General features: G+C 43.0%; 1 protein-coding gene across 1 annotated transcript in view; it reads left to right on the top strand.

Annotated features, from left to right (window-relative positions):
- jmjd1cb (jumonji domain containing 1Cb) overlaps positions 1-22942 on the top strand; it is a 651485-nt gene that overhangs the window by 536471 nt on the left and 92072 nt on the right. Inside the window, exon 25 of the mRNA XM_034165192.1 lies at positions 4724-4846. Coding sequence (XP_034021083.1) covers positions 4724-4846 — 123 coding nt within the window. The remainder of the gene's footprint in view (positions 1-4723; positions 4847-22942) is intronic.

The following is a 22942-nucleotide window of genomic DNA, read 5'->3' as shown; positions in this document are numbered from 1 at the left end:
AGGGCTTATGTATGCTTCAGGGGATGGTGGGAGGGGTTGTTGAACCACCACTGGAACATTTATATCCAGCACAGGGTCGGCAGGAGGAGGAGCTGCAGCAGCGCCCTGAGCGCTCGCCGCCACTTGCGCGGAGAGAGCCTCCACCCTGCGGTTCAGGAGGATGTTTTGCTTGGCTATTTGATCCACCCGAGCCTTAAAGGCGGTGAGAATATGCTGTAGCTCACCAATCACGCCTCCTGCAGATGCCTGCGCTCCCTGCTCTCCCATTGGTTGTTCAACAGCCTGGTGACGCCCCTCGGAGTCCATGACGCTGGCCGAGATATCCTGTTGGGAAAGTGTAGTGACACGGACCCACAACAGGGGGCGTAAATGAATGGACAATGGAAGGAGTCAAATTATAACACTTTACTGTTGTGAATGACACAACCAAACACAGCAGATTACAGAATGTGCAAAAGTCAATCAGTAAGGTGTCGTGTGGGCAGGCTCGACGATAGGAGACGCCCGTCTGGAAACGAACCGGAACCACACGATTTCCACTGCCACCGAACCCGAGGAATACTGGAGCCGCCAAGTCCCGAAGTCCCCAGGTGGCCACCGTCACCGCGTGTTGGATCTGGTACTGCTGGCAGAAAGCAAAGACAGTTAAGGGTGGGTGTGTGAACACCCAGTAACAATCCTGGTGGGAATTCCACCTCCACCTCTCACTCAATACGTTGCAGCGATCCCTCAGAGGAAAAAGAGTGCCGTCTTGCACAGCCTCCACAAAAAGGACCGGTACTCCTGCAAACACTCACAATAAACTGTTTACAAAATACCACAAAAAGGCTGAGGATATTACCTCTGGTAGAAGATGATATCTCAGCAGTGTGGTGGAGGTGTCTTCCTGCTTTTATTCCAGATGTGGATTGGATGTTTAGTGACAGCTGTCACGGATGATGGGTGACAGCTGTCACCACGGCTTGTTCCTGAGGCGGCAGCGCCCTCTCGTGCCTGAAGCCCGCACTTCAGGCAGGGCGCCCTCACGGTGGTGGGCCAGCAGTACCTCCTCTTCTGGCGGCCCACACAACAATAATAATAATAATAAATTTTATTTCTAATTCACTTTTTGTTTGATACCAAACCTCAGAGTGCTACAAGGGCAAACAGAGAAAACAGATAAAAGGATCCTGGCAGCACTGTTTTGAACATATTGGAGCTTTTGAATGCTCCGTTACAGTAGTCCAACCTGGAGGAGACAAAGGCATGGACAAGCCTCTCTGCAGCAGGGAGGGAAAGGGAGGGGCGCAGTCTGGAAATATTTCGTAGGTGAAAAAATGAAGTTTTGCATATGGAAGTAACGTGAGCATCAAAGGAGAGCTGGGGGTCAAACTTAACCCCCAGGTTGGTAACAGAGGGAGAGAGGGTAATGGTGTGGCCAAAGAATGAAACAGAGGTGATGGGGGAGGAGCGTAATTGATTTGAGGTTCCGGTTTGGATGGCTTCTGTTTTTGAGCCATTTAGTTGCAGGAAGTTTTGACTCATCCATGCCTTGATCTCCTCCAGGCAGGAGCTGAGACGGGTGAGGTTGGCGGAGAGGGGGTTTGAGGGGGAGATCTTGAAATATAGTTGTGTGTCATCTGCATAGCAATGGAAATTGATTCCATGCTTGCTGACGACACTACCGAGGGGAAGCATGTAGATGGTGAAGAGGTTGGACCAAGAACGGAGCCCTAGGGGACCCCGCAAGTGACTGTGTGAGGGCTGGATTTTGCCTCCTCCAGGGCTACGCACTCAGTCCGTTCTGTGAGGTAGGAGTGAAACCAGTGAAGGGCAGTGCCGGAGAGACCAGTGTAGTGGCAGAGACGGTGCAGGAGAATGTGATGATCAACAGTATCAAATGCAGCAGAGAGGTCGAGAAGAATGACAAGGGATGTGGAACCGGAATCAGAAGCCATGAGCAGGTCGCTGGTGACTCTGATGAGAGCTGTTTCAGTGCTGTGAGAAGGTCGGAAGCCAGATTGAAATTTTTCATATGCAGAGTTATATTTGAGGTGAATGTGGAGTTGGGAGGAAACAGCTTTTTCTAAAATTTTGGATATGAATGGAGGATTTGCAATAGATCTGTAATTTGACAATGTTTCAGGGTCCAGGGTGGGTTTTTTGAGTAGGGGTTTAATGAAAGCCGTTTTCAGGGAAGTTGGAATATTGCCAGATTGCAGGGAAAGTTTTATGATTTTCTTGTGCAAAGTGCGCTGTATAGTTGAACGATGCACAGAGGCACTATCTGCAGCAAGATCATGGCCTTTGGAGAAGGTCTTTGGGTTGACTATGACTGTTCTCACCATCCTTCACTTCAGCTTATCTGAGATTTTTCTTGGCCTGCCACTTTGGGCCTTAACTAGTACTGTGCCTGTGGTCTTCCATTTCCTCACTATGTTCCTCACAGTGGAAACTGACAGCTGAAATCTCTGAGATAGCTTTTTGTATCCTTCCCCTAAACCGTGATGTTGAATAATCTTTGTTTTCAGGTCATTTGAGAGGTGTTTAGAGGCTCCCATGTTGCCACTCATTATAAGAGATGCAAAGAGTGGAAACATTTGCAAATGGCCACCTTAAATACCCTTTCTCATGATTGGATTCACCTGTGTAAGGAGGTCAAGGGTCAGTGAGCTTACCAAACCAATTTTGTGTTCAAATAATTAGTGCTAAATGTATTCAAATCAATAAAATGACAAGGGTGCCCAAATTTATGCACATGTCTAATTTTGTATAAATAATTATTGCACACATTCTGTAAATCCTAGAAACTTCATTTCACTTCTCAAATATCAGTGTGTTTGTCTGCTATATGATACTACTCACTCACGCACTCATCTTCAACCACTTTTCCGGGTCCGGGTCGTGGGGGCAACAGCTCCAGCAGGGGACCCCAGACTTCCCTTTCCCGTGCCACATTGACCACCTCTGACTGGGGGATCCCGAGGTGTTTCTAGGCCAGTGTGGAGATATAATCTCTCCACCTAGTCCTGGGTCTTCCCTGGGGTCTCCTCCCACATGGATGTGCCTGGACCACCTCCCTTGGGAGGTGCCCAGGAGGAATCCTTAACAGATACCCGAACCACCTCAGCTGGCTCCTTTCAACGTGAAGGAGCAGCGACTCTACTCCGAGCTCCCCACGGATGACCGAACTTCTCACCCTATCTCTCAGGGAGACACCAGCCACCCTCCTGAGGAAGCCCATTTCGGCCGCTTGTACCCACGATCTAGTTCTTTCAGTCATGACCCAACGCTCATGACCATAGGTGAGAGTATGAAAGAATATTTATTGACCAGTAAATATTTACAAATAAACAAATATTTTGACCAGCTTCGCCTTTTGTGTCAGCTGTCTTTTCGTCACAACCGTACAGCAGAGCGAATGCAATACCACCGCTGCTGCGCCGATTCTCCGGCCAATCTCATGCTCCATCGTCCCCTCACTCGTGAACTCCTTCACTTGCAGCAAGGCCAGATTCCCTACCCTGAGTAGGCAATCCATTGGTTTCCTGCTGAGAATCATGGCATCAGATTTAGAGGTGCTGATCCTTATCCCAGCCGCTTCACACTTGGCTGTGAACCGATCCAGTGAGTGTGGAGGTCACCGGCCGATGAAGCCAACAGGACCACATCATCTGCAAAAAGCAGTGAGACCCTGAGCCCACTAAACCAGAAACCCTTCTCCCCCCGACTACTCCTTGATATGCTGTCATGAATATCACAAAATGGATTGGTGACAAGGTGCAACCTTGGCGGAGGCCAACCTCCAGTGGAAATGCCGGAAATGTCTGATCCAGACAACCAATGATTTATAAAGTAAATCATGAAAATTATCAGTGGTGCCCAAACTTTTGTATAAGAAATGTTGGCTTCTCAGAATGCAAAAGCTAGAGAACCATGCCCTGCTTTTTCTGGGTCAGGCTCAAAACTTCTCACTCAGCCCTTGTATGTGCACGTGTTCATTCCCTGACTTGTCTAAAGTAAACTAGCAATAATACTGATGACCTATGTGTGTTATACCAAAGGGGGCTGTTACTTATGCAACGTATCATTTTTTATATTTTTTTAGCACTGTTGCCTCAAAGCAAGAAGGTCATGGAATCAATTCCCATCTGGGGCCTTTCTGTGTGGAGTTTGCATGTTCTCCCTGTGTTTGTGTGGGTTTCCTCTGGGTGCTCCGACGTCCTCCCAAATCCAATGACATGCAGCTTAGGAGGATTGGAAACGTTAAGTTGTCCATAGGTGTGCGTGCGGGTGTGAATGTGTTTGTTTGTCTGTATGTGGCCCTGCAACAGACTGACGTCCTGTCCAGGGTGTACCCCTCCTCACGCTCTGGCTGCTGGGATCGGCTCTAGCCCCCCACGACCCTTAATTGGAGTTAGTGGTTGAAAATGAGTGGGTTATGTTAAGTTGTAGAATTTTGCTTTCAGTCTGAGTTTAAGGAGAACAATTTTAGAAATTTAATAGAGAAGTTGAATTAGATTTTGTATTCGAAATGGCATAAACAAAATGTGTAAAAGCCAAACAAGGTGAACACTTTTGCAAGGCACTGTGTCCCCTGCAGTGGTGACCCTGAACAATTTATATCCAAGGAATATTTCTTCGGTATCCTTCTGTTATGGTTTGGACTTCTTGTGGACTTCTTGAGGTACTCTGCTGTGCTCCTTTTGATCATGCTCTCGTTTCTCTTTTATGTGGTCAACAGGTGTTGCAGCTTCCCAGGGCCAGGATTTTGGGACTGCCAGCCTTCATGTAGAAGTCTCTGATGTTGTCTCTGTTCTGGTTTATGTTGGAGTCGCCAAAGGCAATGGAGTCCTGTCCAAAACTGGTTGGTACTGTTTTGTTTTTCCTGATTTATGTGAAGGAGAAAAGTAGGAGAATGCCACTGATTTTTTAAAATTAATTTACTCATTTTGAGGTGTCCCAATACCACATTTTGACAAATATGATTCTGAATTTGAATACTTAAGTACTGGCTCTCACCAAGTATGAATGCCAAGTAAATGAGTGTACCTTCAAAAATTACAATTGTCATAGCATGTACTTGAGGTGAAACAAAAAAGTTGAGAACCAAAAGTAGTAAAATTCAGCCAGAGAACCAAAAATAATAAATAAAGAGCTGGAGTGAATCAGGTTCAAAACATCACATTTGCATCACCATGTCCATTTTTTGCATCCTTGGTTCTACAGTGTGCTGCGTCTGTATGCAGAGCTTCTTTTGTTGTTTTTGTTTTATTCGCTTTCAACATCAGTAATTCTGCATGTTAGCAGCGGATTTGCTGACCTATTTATATTTTGTCTTCTGCTCTGCCACAAGATCTTGAAGTAGACCAATAACTGTAAGCGACTAATACTTGCTTTTCACACTTCTTTAACAATAGAAGGTGTTCATGATTTGGAACGTCTCGTTCCAGTTGAAGTTATTGTAATTTAGCCTGATCAAGGTATTTTTTTGTTTGAAGGGTATCAGAAGAATGAAGCACAAGTTGGTGTGTGTTCCCTCTCACTCTCCTTCATAGCAGCAGTGCCAACAGTGCAATAAGTTTTCTGTTTGCTGCTGTTTCACCAGCATCATCACAGTGCACATTTTAATAAAGTAATTGGGTGTTTCTCGTCATCTTGTCTGTGTTTTCATCCTTCAGAAAGGCACTGTGCAGGTCCATCACCAAAAAAGGTGAAAGAACCCCCAAAGAAAGAAAGGTCCCCTTTTAAAGACATATTTTTAAGACATATACACTCAACAAAAATATAAACGCAACACTTTTGGTTTTGCTCCCATTTTGTATGAGATGAACTCAAAGATCTAAAACTTTTTCCACATACACAATATCACCATTTCCCTCAAATATTGTTCACAAACCAGTCTAAATCTGTGATAGTGAGCACTTCTCCTTTGCTGAGATAATCCATCCCACCTCACAGGTGTGTCATATCAAGATGCTGATTAGACACCATGATTAGTGCACAGGTGTGCCTTAGACTGCCCACAATAAAAGGCCACTCTGAAAGGTGCAGTTTTATCACACAGCACAATGCCACAGATGTTGCAAGATTTGAGGGAGCGTGCAATTGGCATGCTGACAGCAGGAATGTCAACCAGAGCTGTTGCTCGTGTATTGAATGTTCATTTCTCTACCATAAGCCGTCTCCAAAGGCATTTCAGAGAATTTGGCAGTACATCCAACCAGCCTCACAACCGCAGACCACGTGTAACCACACCAGCCCAGGACCTCCACATCCAGCATGTTCACCTCCAAGATCGTCTGAGACCATATTACCCGTCCGTGAAAAGGGTGTATTGCTATTTATTCTTTAGTGTTTTATCCAATCATATTGGAGTATCATTTATAGGTATATGATAATGTGTTATATTTATAACTTATGCAAATATAAATTGTAAATAAAGTCCAAGAAATATGAAGTGACTTGGAAATGTTCATGTATCCATCTCTTGACTTGTCTGATGAAAAATGGCAATAAAACTGCAATATACATGCAATGTGTAGAACCTTGGAGATTTGACCATATCACAAAATCAGGTAGCTCACTGTACAAGGAAGGAATAGGGTGAACCGTTGAAGAGTGCTAGATGTACGCAGGGGCCCCAAGGGGTTGCCAGTCCACAGTACAGCTTCCCCTCCATGCTAGTTCCGCTGTGTTTGTTTGTCTCCTCATTCCCCTTCAGGACTGCACTCAAATGCTCCATTGGTGGAGTTTCAAAGATCTCCTCATACTAGTTGATTTTTGGGGGGTTTGGGCTTAATCCGTTGAAAAAGAATGGATCTTCTTCTTGCCAGCAGGAGAAGCTTATTCAGAAGTTTCAGCTTTATATTCATCAGTGATAGTTCCTCATCTATGAGATTTAACAAAAACAGGCTAGAACACATTTGTATAACCTTATCAAAGATAGAGTTAAGTTCTTGTGATATCTTTTCCCAAAATTTTAATGAGCTGTCTCTGAGAAAATCATACAGAAAAAGAGAATTTGGCTGCATGACCATCACCAATTTCCATGAAACTTTCCAGAAGTGAAAAACAACCATAAAAACATGGACATTGAACATTTTTTCACTCCATAAAATGTTCTGAACAACTTTTGACAATTTTTAAAATGATCCACTTTTGGCCATGCTTGCCATCTCTACTTTGAAATATAGATAAAAAAACAATTTGTTCTCAATTCTCCATGCCTGTATTGATGTTCCCTGTGTACCAGAATTTAGTAAATATATTTTTCTAAATGTTTTAGTGTCTGTATCGTGGCATATTGCAGTGTAAATTTGCAAAGTGACCTTTTCTGAGGGAATGTCTCAAGAGAAAATCATGTGGGGCTGGCTTGATGACCAACTCCGATTTTGCTGAAATTTTCACCATATACCCTTCAAGTAGATTGATTGGGATTGACAAAGTTAGTTTTTCCATCAGGCAAAATTTTATTTGAATTTTGGTCAGTTCAAAATTTGATGTTAAAATGGCCTCAGATTGTGTTACATTAAAATATAGTTAAAATGGCCAACTTTGACATATCGGTTCTCAATTCTCGATGGGTAGATACAAAAAGTGAGTGTGATTCCTCATATGGGTGCCTGTGACCTCAAAAACCACTGTTTGTTCTGTGGCATATTTCCTTATATTTCTGTAATTTACACTTAAGAGATAAGAGAAGATAAGAGATAAGAGATAAGATAAGAGAATACTTAGAGCGGAATCCTGCAAATGGTGTTACAGGCATCAAATTCAGCACAAATAATCCTTAGACATTACTCTTTTGAAATTAGTATTAGCATTGATTAGCATCGATAATTATCTGTTATCGGATAAGCTGAACTGTGCCAACCACTTCATTCTAGTAAGAGGTTCTACCACCAATTTAGCCATTTTCTTATAAAATTCTGGACAAAGCCCATCGGGGCCTGGGACTTTTCCACCTGGTAGCAGCTTTGTCTCAAAAACCTCCTCTATCTGTGATTGGTCACCAAAGTCTGTCTCTGTTTTCGTTTGAGAGTGTGCAGGTTTATATGGTTCAAAAAACTGATCCCCTTCTCTCTGTCTGAGCATTCTGAGGTACATAAATTTGGGTAAAAATGCTTCATAATCTTGACCATATGCTTGGTTTCAAAATGCTTCACACCACTGCTATCCTTTAGTAAGGGAATCAAAATGGACTCGGCTCTGCCCTTCGCTAGACGGGCCAACAACCTTCCTGGTGTATTGGCTGATTCAAATAATCTGTGCTTGGCGTAGATGATGGCAGTCTCCGAGTGAAGAGATTATCAAGGGCTGAACGAGCAGCATCTAACTCCATCAACACTGACTTAGATAGGGAACGTTTATAGTCATTTTCCAAATTAGAGATCTGACCTTCGAGTTCTAACTACTGTTTTATTGCTTCTCTTTTTTTGGTAGAAGTGTATGAAATAATAGCTCCTCTTAGGAGCTATTATTAGTTTATATAGGCCTTCACCTATATAAGAGGAGCCTGTATTCATTGTTGGCTGCCTGGTCCTCCATGGAGAAGATCCGCTGCTCTGCTTCAGCAATGCGTTTGGACTGTATCTCAAGGCTGCTGGTGATTTTTTCCAGGGTGTCGGTGATTTTTAGACAGTTTCTGCTCCATGACTTCACTGATATTTTGAGTTACTTCCCGCACCAGCTCAGAAATATTCAATGTGGTAGCATCCATTAGCTCAGCTTTAGCCGCAGATGTAGAAGCTTTTTTGAGTCGCGGAGTGTGGTCCGGTTCTCCAGTTTTTCTCGCTGAGATTGTCCGTGAAGTTTTGTTGCCATATTATGTTTTTCTAAGCATAATTTAAGACCAAAAAGTGTTTTTTTTTTAATCCGACAGTAAGAGGACGGGAGCAGGAGCACAGTGAAGACACAGCCTTCAGCCAGCCATGGTCATGTGACGCCCTCTAATATATATTTTACATGATATCTATTTCAGATATGGATGTAGCACCTTCTTTGTCACAAAGTACTTAATATTATCTCTCATATGCTACCAGAATCAATAAAATAGCTTCAGAACTCCAAGAGTTATCTAGCCTTAAACCATGCTGAGGTAAGACGAATTGTGCGAATCCACACATCAAAAAACAGCCACTATTCAGTCCATAATTCTACTTTGTATGCTGAAAACGTACCTATATGTTTTTCTTTGTCATACCTGGATCAGTTTGGTCAACATAATTTAATTTTGTACTGAGATTTAGAATTGCAGATTATATTTGTGATCTGAAAACATGGACAGCAGGAAAATTAGATAAGTTCAATATTTACCTTTTTTTTTTTCCAAAAGGGCCTCAGTCACTCTCATTTTTCTGTTATGGATTTACCTACACCACCAATTGGATGGAGGTTCCAATTTTATGCCTTTGTGTCTGTCAACCAGTTGTCAGTCAGAAACCAAGTGCCAAAAAGCAATGACAACTTGTGCCTAGCAGAGATAACTGAAAAAGAATTCAGAAACCGAAAAAGTAAAAAAAAAATACAAACAAAAACTGACAACACCACAAAAAAAAAAAAAACTTTGATTCAAGTGTATAAAATAAATACATTCTCCAGACTTTTTTTTTTTATTGTATCTTTATTTGGAATGGACAAGAAAAGGCATCATGGTTGAATCATTGGTAAAACTACAGACACATTCCAGATTTGTATGTTTAAAGTCCAGAAAATGTGCAGTACCAGCCATCAGGGCATATAAATCCAAGGAATATACAGTCACGAGACCTGGATTAGACTTCCTTTATCTTTTACAGAGCCCACTGTACTAATGACTTAAACTTTAGCAGATTTATGCAAGAGTGGTATCTGTGGATACAGTTAACCTCTAAAGGTATACACTGTCAAGTTTCTTGGAAAAGACAGAGCCAATGAGGCTCGCAAGTTCACTTAGACAAGACTCTGATATAACATAATAAATGGTAGAACAGTAAATACCAAACTATGTACAGGTATCAACGGCGGGGGGGCACCTGCCGCTGCTGTCACAGAAATAAAAATAAATAATTAGTCATAAATTAAGTTAGTAAATTACAAAGCCATATTACCAGTGAGATCAGATAAAGTCTGCTCTCGTGGGGGCTATGAATGAAATCCAGTTTTTCCAAATTTGGTCAAATTAGTCCTTTTGGATCCTTATTTGATAGGTCAATTTTTTCATCCTATATATCTCCAAAGTAATTCCAATCCAGTTATCTAGAGTACGTTGAATTGGGTTTAACATCTTCGTGTAATTGTTTTCTTGCTAGCCACCAGGAGTATTTGCAGCAGCTTTATCTCTCTCCTATATTTCAAGAAAGGAACATGACACAGGTACAAAACCTCAAAACTCAGAGATATTTGAATGTTAAATACTGTACTTAATGAGGCCTGGATACCCTTCCAGAAGATTTTTAACTTGGGACAATCCCGAAAGATATGGTAGTGGTAAGCAATCATTGAGCCACATTGCCTCCAGCATGGCATAGATGCCTCTTTATACTTCTTCTCTTGATATGTTCCAGCTGCTTTTAAACATGCTGTGGTTCGACCTCTTCTTAAAAAACCTCACCTGGACTCATCAGTTTTATCCAATTTTAGACCTGTCTCTCATCTGCCATTTCTATCTAAGGTTTTAGAAAAGGTTGTCTTTTTACAGTTACAATCATTTTTAGAAGACGATCTCATCCTTGAAAAATTCCAGTCTGGGTTTAGATCGCGACACAGCACTGAGTCAGCACTTTTAAAAGTTCATAATGATATTACTCTGTCGGTGGATGCAGGGAATCCTGCTGTACTGGTTCTGTTGGACCTCACAGCAGCCTTTGATACTGTGGATCACACAGTACTTGTTTCCCAGTTGGAACATTTTATTGGCATTCATGGTACTGCACTTGAGTGGTTTAGATCATATTTGGCTGAAAGGAGCTTTTCTGTCATGATTGGGGACCTTTCCTCATCAACTGCTCCTCTGTGCTGTGGAGTGCCGCAGGGATCTGTCCTTGGGCCGATTCTATTTTCTTTGTACATTCTGCCATTGGGGTCAATTATAACCCAGCACAATTTGTCCTTTCATTGTTATGCAGATGATCTGCAAATCTATCTGCCTGTGAGGACTAATGGGAGTGATGCTTTGTCATCATTATTTAATTGTATTCGTGATGTAAAGCAGTGGCTGTCCCGAAACTTCCTTTACCTGAATGATGGTAAAACTGAGATCATGGTGTTTGAGCGCACTGGCATACCAAATGTGGTAACACCAAATTTTGGTGCTTTGGCTAACTATGTAAAACCAGCTGTCAAGAATTTGGGAGTGATATTTGACAGCTGTTTGAGGTTTGATCAACAGATAAATTCTGTTGTCAAAGCTAGTTTTTTCCAACTTCGCCTCTTGGCTAAAATAAAGCACTTTCTCAGTAGACGTGATCTTGAGACGGCCATTCATGCTTTCATCAGCTCCAGACTTGATTATTGTAATGCACTTTATGCGGGCATTAATCAGTCGTCTCTTGTGCGTCTCCAGTTGGTGCAGAATGCTGCTGCTCGTCTTTTGACAAACACTTCTAGACGTGAGCATATTGCGCCCATCCTATACTCACTCCACTGGCTTCCAGTTCGTTTTAGAATTGATTTTAAAATTTTAATGTTTGTTTTTAAAGCTATTTATGGCCTTGCACCTCCCTACTTGTCTTGGGCGTCTGGCCAGCTTTACTTAGATGTTCCAAGGTCAAGATATAAACGCTGGGGTGATCATGCTTTCGCGGTAGCTGGCCCCAGACTGTGGAATGAGCTACCTATTGAGTTACGTACTATTCCTGACCTAGCACTTTTTAAATCTAAGTTAAAGACTTATTTATTTAAACTGGCTTTTAACACTTAGTGGGGAGGTGACATGTTCTGTTATTTTTATGTTCTTTTTTTTTATGTGTTGTTTTAAAATTTTATTTTATATGTGTTTTATTTTGTAAATTTGTGTTTTTAATGTTAAGCACTTTGGACACCAGTCGGTGCTGTAAAGCGCTTTATAAATAAATGTTGATTGATTGATTGATTGATGGTGTCTTAAAATATCTAATAATATTCTTCCAGCAATGCTCTCTGCAGTCCATAGAGCAGGATGTTGTCCACTGGAAGGACAAGATATTGCCCCAAGTCTCCTCAGAAATCTTAGTCCCTGATTCTCTTCCCCATTTACCTTTAATGTATAAAGTGTTACTATTATTGGCATTGGAAAGAACTGTGTACAGCTTTGAAATGAATTGTGTGGGGGTCATTGTCATGGCATTTTTCAGAATGTAGTAAAATTCTGATTCAACATCTGAAACATTCATGATCAATATAAGAATGTAGTTGCAGGTATCTATGGAATTCATTCCGTGCCAAGCCATGTTTATCCCGCAAGGCCTCAAAACTGTACACTGTGTTTTTCAGTGAGTGAAAGGAGTGTTGTTGCATTATGTACTTTTATCTCTTTCTATTCCAGTCATAATAATTTAAGTGAATATTTACAACCACTAATAGTCCATGAGCCACTCATCAATTTTGACCAAATCGGTACCACTTAAGGGGAATAAACAACACTTAGAATACAGCCTCAGTGTATCATGGCCTACAGAAAAATGTATGATAGCAATCACAGGGTGGTAGCTGTAGCTAGGTACGGGTCAGTGAAGACTTACACAGAGGTCAGACTTTAAAAATGCTCCAATCAAGGTATAGTTTGGACTATCTGTGATGGAATGTTCTGGAGTTATGGGGTAAAAACAGCAAAAATGGTGACAACGGTCAATTTCAGTTTGTACAGGGGTCAAAAGTTAAAGTTGCTAAAATTCAGTAAAAAAAAAAAGCTATAAAGGCCTACACAAAATACATTTTTGTGTAGGCCATGATACACTGAGGCTGGATTCTAAGTGTTGTTTATTCCCCTTAAGTGGACAATACACACTGCCAGAATGCTGTGTCTCACTGAGGCGAAGCCCAAAACTACAGATCTCCCAGTTGTTTCATCCGGAAGGTCCAGTGTCAATTAAAACATCACTGAAATTGAACATTCTTTCTGCTGTGAAAGGTACTGATGGGCTCTCACAGGGCACACTCTCTTTCAGCCGCTAGTGTGCGCAAATAGTTGTTAGCAACAGGTGAACGAGGCATTGGAGGCAGCTACGATTTTACACAAATTGCATACGGCTCATGCTTCATGTGCAGTTTGGCCACATTCGTACTATGTGTGAAGGTGCCCTGAAGAAAGTCACTATTGGCTGCCCTAGAATTTGACGGCATCACCTAAATGGCTTTTTTTTTTTTTTTAATCAATTTATGCTTTGGACATACCTCTTTCATTCGGTTAAATTTTATGTTTATTTTTCTGACCTTTCAAGTCAGTGCATGGTTTACTCAGGTTTATATTTGTTTATATTTGCACTGAAAGGCTTGCACCTTAACTTTTGTTGTACTGCTTACAATGTCAACAAATTTGTATGTGGATGCAATCATTACTGACGCTGTAAGAGAGAGGAATAACATTGTGGGAGGGACAAAAAGTGAGCAAGAAAACACCCGGTACCCGTTGTATCAGTGCTTTTAATCTTGTACTGTTTGCCTTGGACACACACTGGATCGTCTTTTTTCTGCTAGTCTTCCTATTTCTAATGATGATGTTGAAGATTTTTTCTGATCACGCCTGTTTTATTTCACGTTTCGTTCTCTGTCGTGTCCGGCACACAGTCAGTGCATTATTAACTCATCCATGGGCAGTTAGTGTCTGCGACTACTTGTCTACTTTCAGTGATTCGGTTCAGTCAGATATTGGTTCCTCTTTGAATATTGAGTGCTTAATTTCTTCATTTGTGTCTAAGCATATTTTGAACACTATTGCTCTGTTTAAAGCTGTGTCCAAAACCCAACTCTGAACTGACATATGTCTGACATTCAGATATATTCACTAATTATGTGGCATGTGTATGTGCACAGATGTTTATAGATGGATATGTTTGTATTATCTGTATAATTACTTAATTTACATTTTTGTATCAGTCACATATATATGTGATGTGGTGTTGTATTAGCACTTAAGAATAGGCGTATATGTGTTGACTTTAATATCCTGGTCACTCTTGGTGGAATGTCTGAAAATAAAATACTCATTCATTAATTCATTCAGTTGTGGATAAGTAACATCACTTGTGCTGTCAGACGTAATTGGTGGAGAGCTGAACATCAGTGGAAAAAACACAGGCTTCATGTGTCTTTTGAGATTTTTAAAGAAAGTTGGCGAAAATATCAGGAAGTTGTTAAAACTGAGAAAACCAAGTATCTGTAGGGGTTTGATTTTGTGACTTGTCTCTGTCTGTTTATGTAAGTTGCCCATTTATGTAAGTTGCTCCTAAGCCCGTCGTGGGGGGCTCTTCGCTCCCCCGGTCTGTGTGTGTGTGTATTTGGTGTGCGTAGGCGTTCCCCTGTGGTCTGCGTGTGCGTGCGTGTGGTACGCGTGGGCATTCGTGTCTGTTTCTGTGTGGTGCATGTGGGTGTTTGTGTCTGTTCCCCTGTGATCTCGGTGTCTGTGTAAGGATGGGTGCAATCCTCTTTGAGTCTCCCTGACATGTCTGTTCCTTGGGCCATGTGCAGTTGGCATGGTTCCACTTGACAGCTGTTTTACACTTGTGAGGTTTGTTTTACACTTGTGAGGTTTTTCCTGTTAGATTTTAGATCTGGTCTCTCTCTTGCGGGTCTTTTGTTTCTCTGGGTTTTCCACATTGACGTTTATTAGTTTACAATCAGATCTTATGTTTACTTTTGTCACTCCCTCTGTTGATTTTTGTTGTTTTATTTTACTACTCGCCCTGGATTCATTCTGTCTTAACGTGTTGTGTTCATCCTGCTCCTTATGTGCTGCACCTGCCCCTCATTAGTTAGTTTGGTATTTAAGTCACACCCGTTCATTTCCTCCCTGCCAGTCAGTTATTTCCTGTTTGTCGTTCCTGAGCCACACTCTGTCATCATGCACCTGTATTGTCATCTGGTTGTAAGTGTTGAGGGCTGGGTATTGTTAAGATTTTATCAATATCGATTCCATTATCAATTCCGCTTATCGATCCTATTCCTTATCAATACCTCTTTGTGAATTTTTTGTGTACTAAAAGTAGGCTTTACAGGTTTTCTATGTCAGCGGTCAAAGAACTTTTTCTTATCGTGCACCTGCTCTGTGCAAAGGTCTTCCTGTGACCGTGAGGCAGTCGGAGTCCCTGGACATTTTTAAGTCAAGACTTAAAACCTATTTTTATTCTCTTTCTTATGAATAGTTTTTATTTTGTTATCTGTTTTATTCTTTTACTTCTGTTTTTAATTATGTATTTTCATTTTTTAATTTTTATTTATTTATTTAAATTTTTATGTTGAACTGTTCTGCGTGAGGCGCCTTGAGACAGCTTTTGTTGTGATTTGGCACTTTATAAGCCAATTAAATTAAAACTTAATTGAAATTGAACAACATTTTATTGAGTCTTAAAGTAAATAAATATGAAATTGGTTACTGGACCCTTAAACTCTGGACATAATAAACTCTACATGGTGGATCCTTGATCTCTTGACATAAACAGAAATAAAATCTGTATTTTTTTGTCAGAAGCATTTCCTTTCAGACATTATTGGCAAGAAATGTCTTTCCATACATCTGAGCTGAGCTCTTGAAGCTGGCTGTGCTGCACTAATGCAGGACATCTCATTTTGCGTTTTAGTCAATTGTAGTTTCTTGTCTGTATTGCATCGTTTGTAAGAGGTGTCATTTTATGTAAAGCTGCAATTCGTTTTGAAGTTATTAATTGCGACCGGACTCTGTCTCAGCAGAGAGCCATGCAGTGTTTGGAGGTGTGCCAACGAAACGGAGGATGATTCTCGTTTCTTGACTACAACAAAACAAGAGTCCCAGTTAATGACTTTAATCCACACAAAAGTGACTTACGATATTTTAATGGCTTTGAGATGAGTTAAGAAGCGGACTTACCACTTCTGAAGAGCAGCGAATCAAAGAACCAATGAACCAGTGGATCGAAGCATTGCTTCATTGATTCACACTTCAAACTGGAGTCGCGCTGCAGAAACAGTTGATTACAGAGCCACTACAGGATCTGTATTCAACGTAGAGGAATGATCATTTTCCCGACAAACACACTCAAAAATAGCGGCTGCTCTGAAGGACTGATAAGGGAATCGTTAAGCAAAAAGGCTGTTGATATCGGTGGATCGATTCATTTCTTAATAATACTCAAAAAGAACTGGTTCTCAATACTCAACCCTATAAGTGTTGGTCCCACTGTCAGGTTTTGATAGTTGGTTTTGGTTTATCACATCGTTTGTTTGTCCACTTGACTGTTGGGGGATTTTGGATTTCGACACCTGGAACTGTGACTCACTCTTAATAATTCATCATTGTTACCAGGAGGAATACATACCTGTTTTTTTATTCCAACCTCTTGGGTTTGCTGCCTGCATCCTGGGGTCCAGTCCTTATCTCTCATGATTCCAAATCATAGATAGATAGATAGATAGCTTTTATTATCATTGTCATCACAACAACGAGATGTCCGCACACACATTCCACATACAACAGCAGTTGATCTACAGTTATTACTTGTTTACCGTAATAATGGCACACATCAGAATTAGGACAACACATATACATGTGACATTGTTTATGTGCACTAAACTTGAAACAGTCCATTTCCCAATTGAGGCAATGTGAGTGTGTTTGTAGCCGCTGCAACTGTCAAGTCATGCCGTTAGGCCAGCTTGAGAGGACGAGGCCTGCCACAGGGAGGGAGGGGCAGGAAGAGTGATAAGAGGAGAGGCTGGAGCATGCTTCGGTCCATGTGTAAGTCTGTCAGTTTATTGTCCTTGTAGGTTGAGATAAGAATGGAGCCAAATAATCTCACCAGAGCCTAGATAAATTCCTCTGGAGGAAAAACAGTGGACAATTGACCTTGATGCCTGTAGTGTTGCAGCCGAGCAGTGAAAAACACTTTTTACAGTTCCACTCACTCAGCCTAATCCCAATTATGAATTAAGAATATTCACCGGCCTCCGAAACCTTCAGCTTCAACTGCAAGGCACGCATCAGCTCCAAGGTGTCATCCAAATTGTGTCTGAGTTCAAGAGTCAACGCAGTCTGAGAATGCACTGCCTTGCCGACCTCATTAATCATGACGGACAAGCGAGGGGCCGTGGTTCTTGAAGCCGCCGTCTTGCCAATTTTCCGGTAGATTAGGGCAGCACATAAGCCAAAAAGTACCAGCCCTGCTACCATAAGACCAAAAATGAATAGGTCCTCGACGTCCTCCACAGAGAAAGGTGCCAAGCATGCCACACGCCAGGAACTCCAGAAGTCGAGGACATAGCCCGCAGGATACGTTCCATCTGGGCAGGCAATATCCCCCGGTCCTGACCTTCTTGTAGAAAAAATGGTGTCAATAGCATTCAGAGACCTTAACAGCATAACAGCATCTTTCTGATATTATTGCAAATAACCAACATAAACCTTATGTTCTTCTTAAAAACATTGATTTTATTTTTAATAGAATCTACAAATCCACAACTACTTCATCAGAGGCATATGAGAAATTCCTCCACTTCTGGCATCTGTCCATCTACAGGAGACGATGGTGTAGCGTCCTGTTTGTTTTTTGCTTTTTTGTTTGTTTTTTTACTTTTTTTTTTTTTTTTTTGTTATTTTTCAATTCAATTTTCATTTATTTCAGTTGTATAGCGCCAAATCACAATAAAGCTACCACAAGTAAGGTCCAACCCCACCAACCCCCAGAGCAAGCACAGCGGCAAAGAAAAACTCCCTCTGACGTTCTGAGGAAGAAACCCCAAGCAGACCAGACCCAAAGGGGCAACCCCCCGCCCGGGCCAAGCCACCGACACAGCTGACAACACAAATATACAGTGAATTTTTGTCTTTTGTTCCTATCTGCACCTGCACATTAGACTTATCAGTCTAATGCACAAGTGACGATCTCTGCTGCATTTGTTGCACATTTACTGTGATGCCTGCTGAGGCTTCCGCTGTCGCTCCGTCCTCTGCAAGACCTTGGTTGTTCTCCTGCTCAGCCCTCTGTGCACCTGTTCTAACAGTAAGGTGCCAGGCTGCACGGTCCTCTGCACACTGCTCCCACGTGTTGACATTGATGCTGCACATTTTCATGTCCTTTTTGCAGACGTCCTTGAAGTGCAAATGTGGTCAACCAGCCAACCGAGTGCCTTCTGCCAGCTCACCATACAGTAGATATTTAGTAATGTGGCCCGGATCCATTCTCCTAATGTGGCCGAGACAACTAAGGCATCTTTCACCAAGAATGGTGAACATGCTGCTCATGTTGGTGCATTCCAAGACCTCTGTGTTGGGCACCTTGTCCTGCCATCCGATGTGCAGAATTCGTCTAAGTCACCTTAGATGGTAGCTGTTGAGCTTTGTCTCATGTCTGGTGTAGGCGGTCCATGCCTCGCTACCATAGGGGAGTGTGCTGAGCACGCAGGTCTAGTAGACGCACAGTTTTGCCTTCTCAGTGAGGCTGGATTTGTTCCAGACTCTCTGGCTTAGTCTTGCCATAACTGTTGCTGTCTTCACTATCCTGCTGCTCATCTCTGCATCAGTGGAAAGTGAATTAGAGATGGTTGACCCAAGGTATATGAAGTGCCCCACGACTTCCATGTCAATGTTAGGGGGAGCAGCTGTGCCCTGCTCCATGACATTTGTCTCCTTCAGACTGATGGTCAGTCCAAACTCCTTGTAGGCATGAGAGAGGCGATTAACAAGTTGCTGCAGACCTTCTTTGGAGTGTGATGTCAAGGCTGCATTGTTGGCAGGGAGCATCTCACGGATGAGAACCTCCACAACCTTGGTCTTGGAGCAAAGTCGGGTGATACTGAAGAGCTTGCCATCAGCCCTGGTGTGAATGTACACTCCCTCGCTGCAATCCTGCATACTGGAGGAGCATGGAGAAGAAGATTCTGAAAAGCGTCGGCTCAAGGACACAGCCCTGTTTCACCCCACTGCTAACTGGGGAGGCCTCTGATGTTCTGTCATTGAAGCAAACTCTACTGTGCATGTTCTCATGGAAGGAAGAGACTACTGTGAGGTGTTTCGGGGGACAGACGATCTTCTGCAGGAGCCTGAGGAGTCCGTTTCGACTGACTCTGGGTAAATGCACAAGGCCAAGGTCTGTAGACGTGCTATGGCACCACGGGTGAAGGCCTTCCCCCATATATGAGAAGGGAGAAGTCTCAATAATTATTGCAGTCGCTTCTGTCTCTTTTGTTCTTTATACAAGGTGACGATGCTCGCATCTCGCATGTCCTGGGGAATGTGTCCCTGTTCCCAGCAGAGACAGAAAAGATTGTGCAGGTGTTTTAGCAGCGCAGGTTTCCCACTGTTCAAGACTTCTGGTAGGATGTTATCACTCCCTGGGGCCTTCCGACTAGCAAAGCAGTCAATGGGTTTTCCAAGCTCTTCCATGGTCAGTGGCATGTCTAACTCTTCCATGACCGGCAGATCTGGGATATCCTTGAGGACTGTGACTGTGACAAAGTTCTGGGTTGCATACAGTTCAAGATAGTACTCAACCCAGCGCTGCAGCTGCTTCCCCTGGTCCATGATAACTTCACCTGTCTTTGACTTAAGTGGGGCAGACTTGGAGGTGGATGGGCCTATTGCCTTCTTGATGCCCTCATACATGCCTGTTGCATCCCCAGTGTCGGCAGCTGTCTGTGTACTGCTACAGAGATTCAGCCAGTATGAGTTGGCGCAGTCGCGGGCGGTTTGCTGGCAGTTTTGAGGGCTTCTAGGCCAGGAGGGTTCTCCTTCTGGGCTCAGTCATATGGCTCTATTTCCTCCCACTGGGCCTCATACCAGTCTGCATTTTGTGCTCCTTTTCCATCCATCAACGCCTATGGGGACATAGGCGTTGATGGCCGAGTTGTACACAGCGTTTCGGAGGTGGCATCAATGACACCCTCCTCACCTTCTGGTGTATCTTCAGTGAGGGCTTCTGTGGGTCACAGAGCTTTCTCTTATTGTGCCCCTGTTCTGTGGAATGATCTCCTTGCATCAATAAAAGTCAGATTCTGTGGAGACTTTCAAGTCCAGACTTAAGATGCACTTATTTTCCCTTTCATATGGCTAGCATACTGGCATAGTATAGTTCTACGCTTTTTACTCTTTTAATTAATTTTATTAGGAAACGGATCAGGCTGCTGCCTCAACTTTACCTAAATTCTGGGTCTTTTAGTGACGCTTAGGGCTAGCGGCCGGCGATCACCTTAGTATTTCCTGTTTTTCTAGTTGTTTAATGCTGACAAATTACACTGTATTTCTTGTCTTTTTGATGCCTAATTCTGTTTTTTTCTCTCTGTTTAAAGTGCAGCTCCATCCAGAGATGGGTGTAGTATATGTGCTGGAGACCCTCCTGTCCTGTGCACCAACAGCATTTCCTGTATATTTGTTTTGTGAATTGTTTTGTAATTTGTGTCTGTAGCATGGCCCAAGCAGAGGGTCACCCCTTTGAGTCTGGTCTGCTTGAGGTTTCTTCCTCAGAGGGAGTTTTTCCTTACCACTGCTGCTCTGAGGGTTAGTAAGGTTAGACCTTACTTGTGTGAAGCACCTTGAGGCAACTCTGTTATGATTTGGCATTATATAAAGGAAAATAAATTGAAATTGAAATTGGCTTCTTGCAACTGGTTAATGAACCGCTACGTTTTCTCTGAGCTGCCAACACTGCAAGTGTTGATGCACGGGCGACCCTTCTTCTTGGATTGGTTCAGCTTCTTTGGAGCTGCACGCTCCTTGCTGGCCATGAGGGAGTGAGCCTTATTGCAGTCTGCACTAAGGTAGCTGTGGGTGAGGAGAATGCTGGCAAGGTCTGCAGGTCTGGTGGTTACTAGAGCCAACTGGTGCCAGTGGTGGGACTGCAGTGTCTCCAAGAAACCTGGTGGATATCCTTGCATTTGAAGAAGGTGTTGGTCACGCATAGGTCATGATAGCAGCACAACTTCATCAGTTGTTGGCTGGTGTTGATCTTGCCTCTTCCGTAGACACCTAAGTAGGTAGGCCAGGCCTTGTGATCAGCACTCACTCTGGTGGTGAAGTCTCCGAGTAGATAGAGGCCTTGTGTGTTGGGAATCCCAGATATCACTTTGTCTAGGGACTCGTAGAACTGGCCTTATTCCTCTGGATTGGAGTAGAGGGTTGGAGCGTATGCACTGAAGATGGTTGCTGGGCTTGAAGATGTTGAATGCCAGAAGGCAAGGATTCTCTCGCTATCAGTTGATGGTGGCTCAATGCACGTGGCCAGGATGTTCACAGCAAAACCGACACTGTGCTGAGATTCGTCCAAGGACTTCCCTTGCCAAAGGAAGGTGTAAGTTGCTTCCTTGATGGTACCGCTGTCTGCCAGCTGAGTTTCCTGGAGACAGGCATTGTCAGCATTTAGTCGTGACAGTTCCCTGTCAATGACGGGAGTTTTGTGTGCATTGTCAATTTGCTGCATATCAGCAGAGATACATGGGATACATGGTCCTGATGTTCCAGCTTGCAAAACGAAGAGCTGCAGTCGTCATTCTTCTTTTGTTCTTGTTGTCTAGTACAGAATTTGTGGTCTTCCTTTTGAGGTTTGAGCTTATTCATTACTCATTCATTACTCATTACTCATTCTTTATTCATTACACATAATGAATCACGAATGCCGCGAAGTATACATTCTTGGCCGCTGATCATGAATGTGATGATTTGAGCCAGGTGTCCTCAGGAACTCCTGCAACCTGTTACCATGTGTTACGATTAATGGCATGTGTTGCTGGAGAATTATCAGGAACCATTATGCACGGTCAAGAATAATGCACTGTGTTGTTGCGCGCTATTGCACGTAACAGTGCATCGTTAAGTTCTGTCACGTTGTGAATGAGGCGAATTGTCTCCACACACACACACACACACCCATATTCATCCATCAGCTGCTGAACAATTCAGATCACTCCAGTTTGCCCCTTTAAATCCACAGCAGAAGAACTTTGTGCATGATTAGTTGGGCTCTGTGCTATAGAATGGCGCAGAAAAGAGGAGGAGACGGACAGAGCCAGATGTGCTTCACGCAGCTCTCATCTTGCTCGTTTTCCCAAACATCAGACGCAGCAGCAGCAGCAGGTGGAACACCTGCAGAAGCGTGCTGAGGGTCATTGGAATAAAACTTTTAGCTGACTCGGCGTCACTGTCCTTCAGCATACTGCAGCAATGAAACTGAATATGGTGCAGCAGGGTTTAATTGTGCGCACGTCAAAGAACGCTGTCATGCGCTATTAAGGATCACCACTAATCAAGACGGATCAACACGCTGAGTTGCGACATCCACGACATGAGGCGAAATGAGGGTGGTGCCTGACATTTGTGGAAGATTTTTTGACAGCCAAAAACATGCTCCATGAAAATCACGCACAGTTAAGAAACCTATTCAGATGCATTAAGTCACGTTAATAATGTCAGGAATGTGCCAAGAATGATGCAAATATGTCATTCTTGCCTATGTGTAAACGCAGCATTAGAGCCTTTGCACCCAGTGCATGAGGCTCTAAGCTTCACACACCCAGTGGAGCAAGCAGGCCATGGCGAAACAGCACCTTACTGGCTGGGGGCTGCCCAGTTTGAGGCAGATGGTTGTTTTCTAATGAGATACGATGATCCCTCCCATTGTCAGAAGTGACCCGTGGCGCCCGTTTCCTTCACCAAACAGATGAGCTTATATCCAGTAAACGATGACACTGGAGTGTACTCTCCAGGGGAGCTGCAAAGCCTGTGCAGGCTAATATGGAAGATCTGCTGTTGCCCATGCAGCAGGTCCCCCTCCCCACGCTTTCACTGTGGTCCAAAGGAAAGGCAGAAGCCAGTGCAGTTTGGCAG

The sequence above is a fragment of the Thalassophryne amazonica genome, unplaced genomic scaffold (genome assembly GCF_902500255.1).
Source record: "Thalassophryne amazonica unplaced genomic scaffold, fThaAma1.1, whole genome shotgun sequence".
NCBI lineage: Eukaryota > Metazoa > Chordata > Actinopteri > Batrachoidiformes > Batrachoididae > Thalassophryne > Thalassophryne amazonica.
Note: the sequence above shows the minus strand (reverse complement) of the source record. Positions and strands in the feature narration are given on the sequence as shown.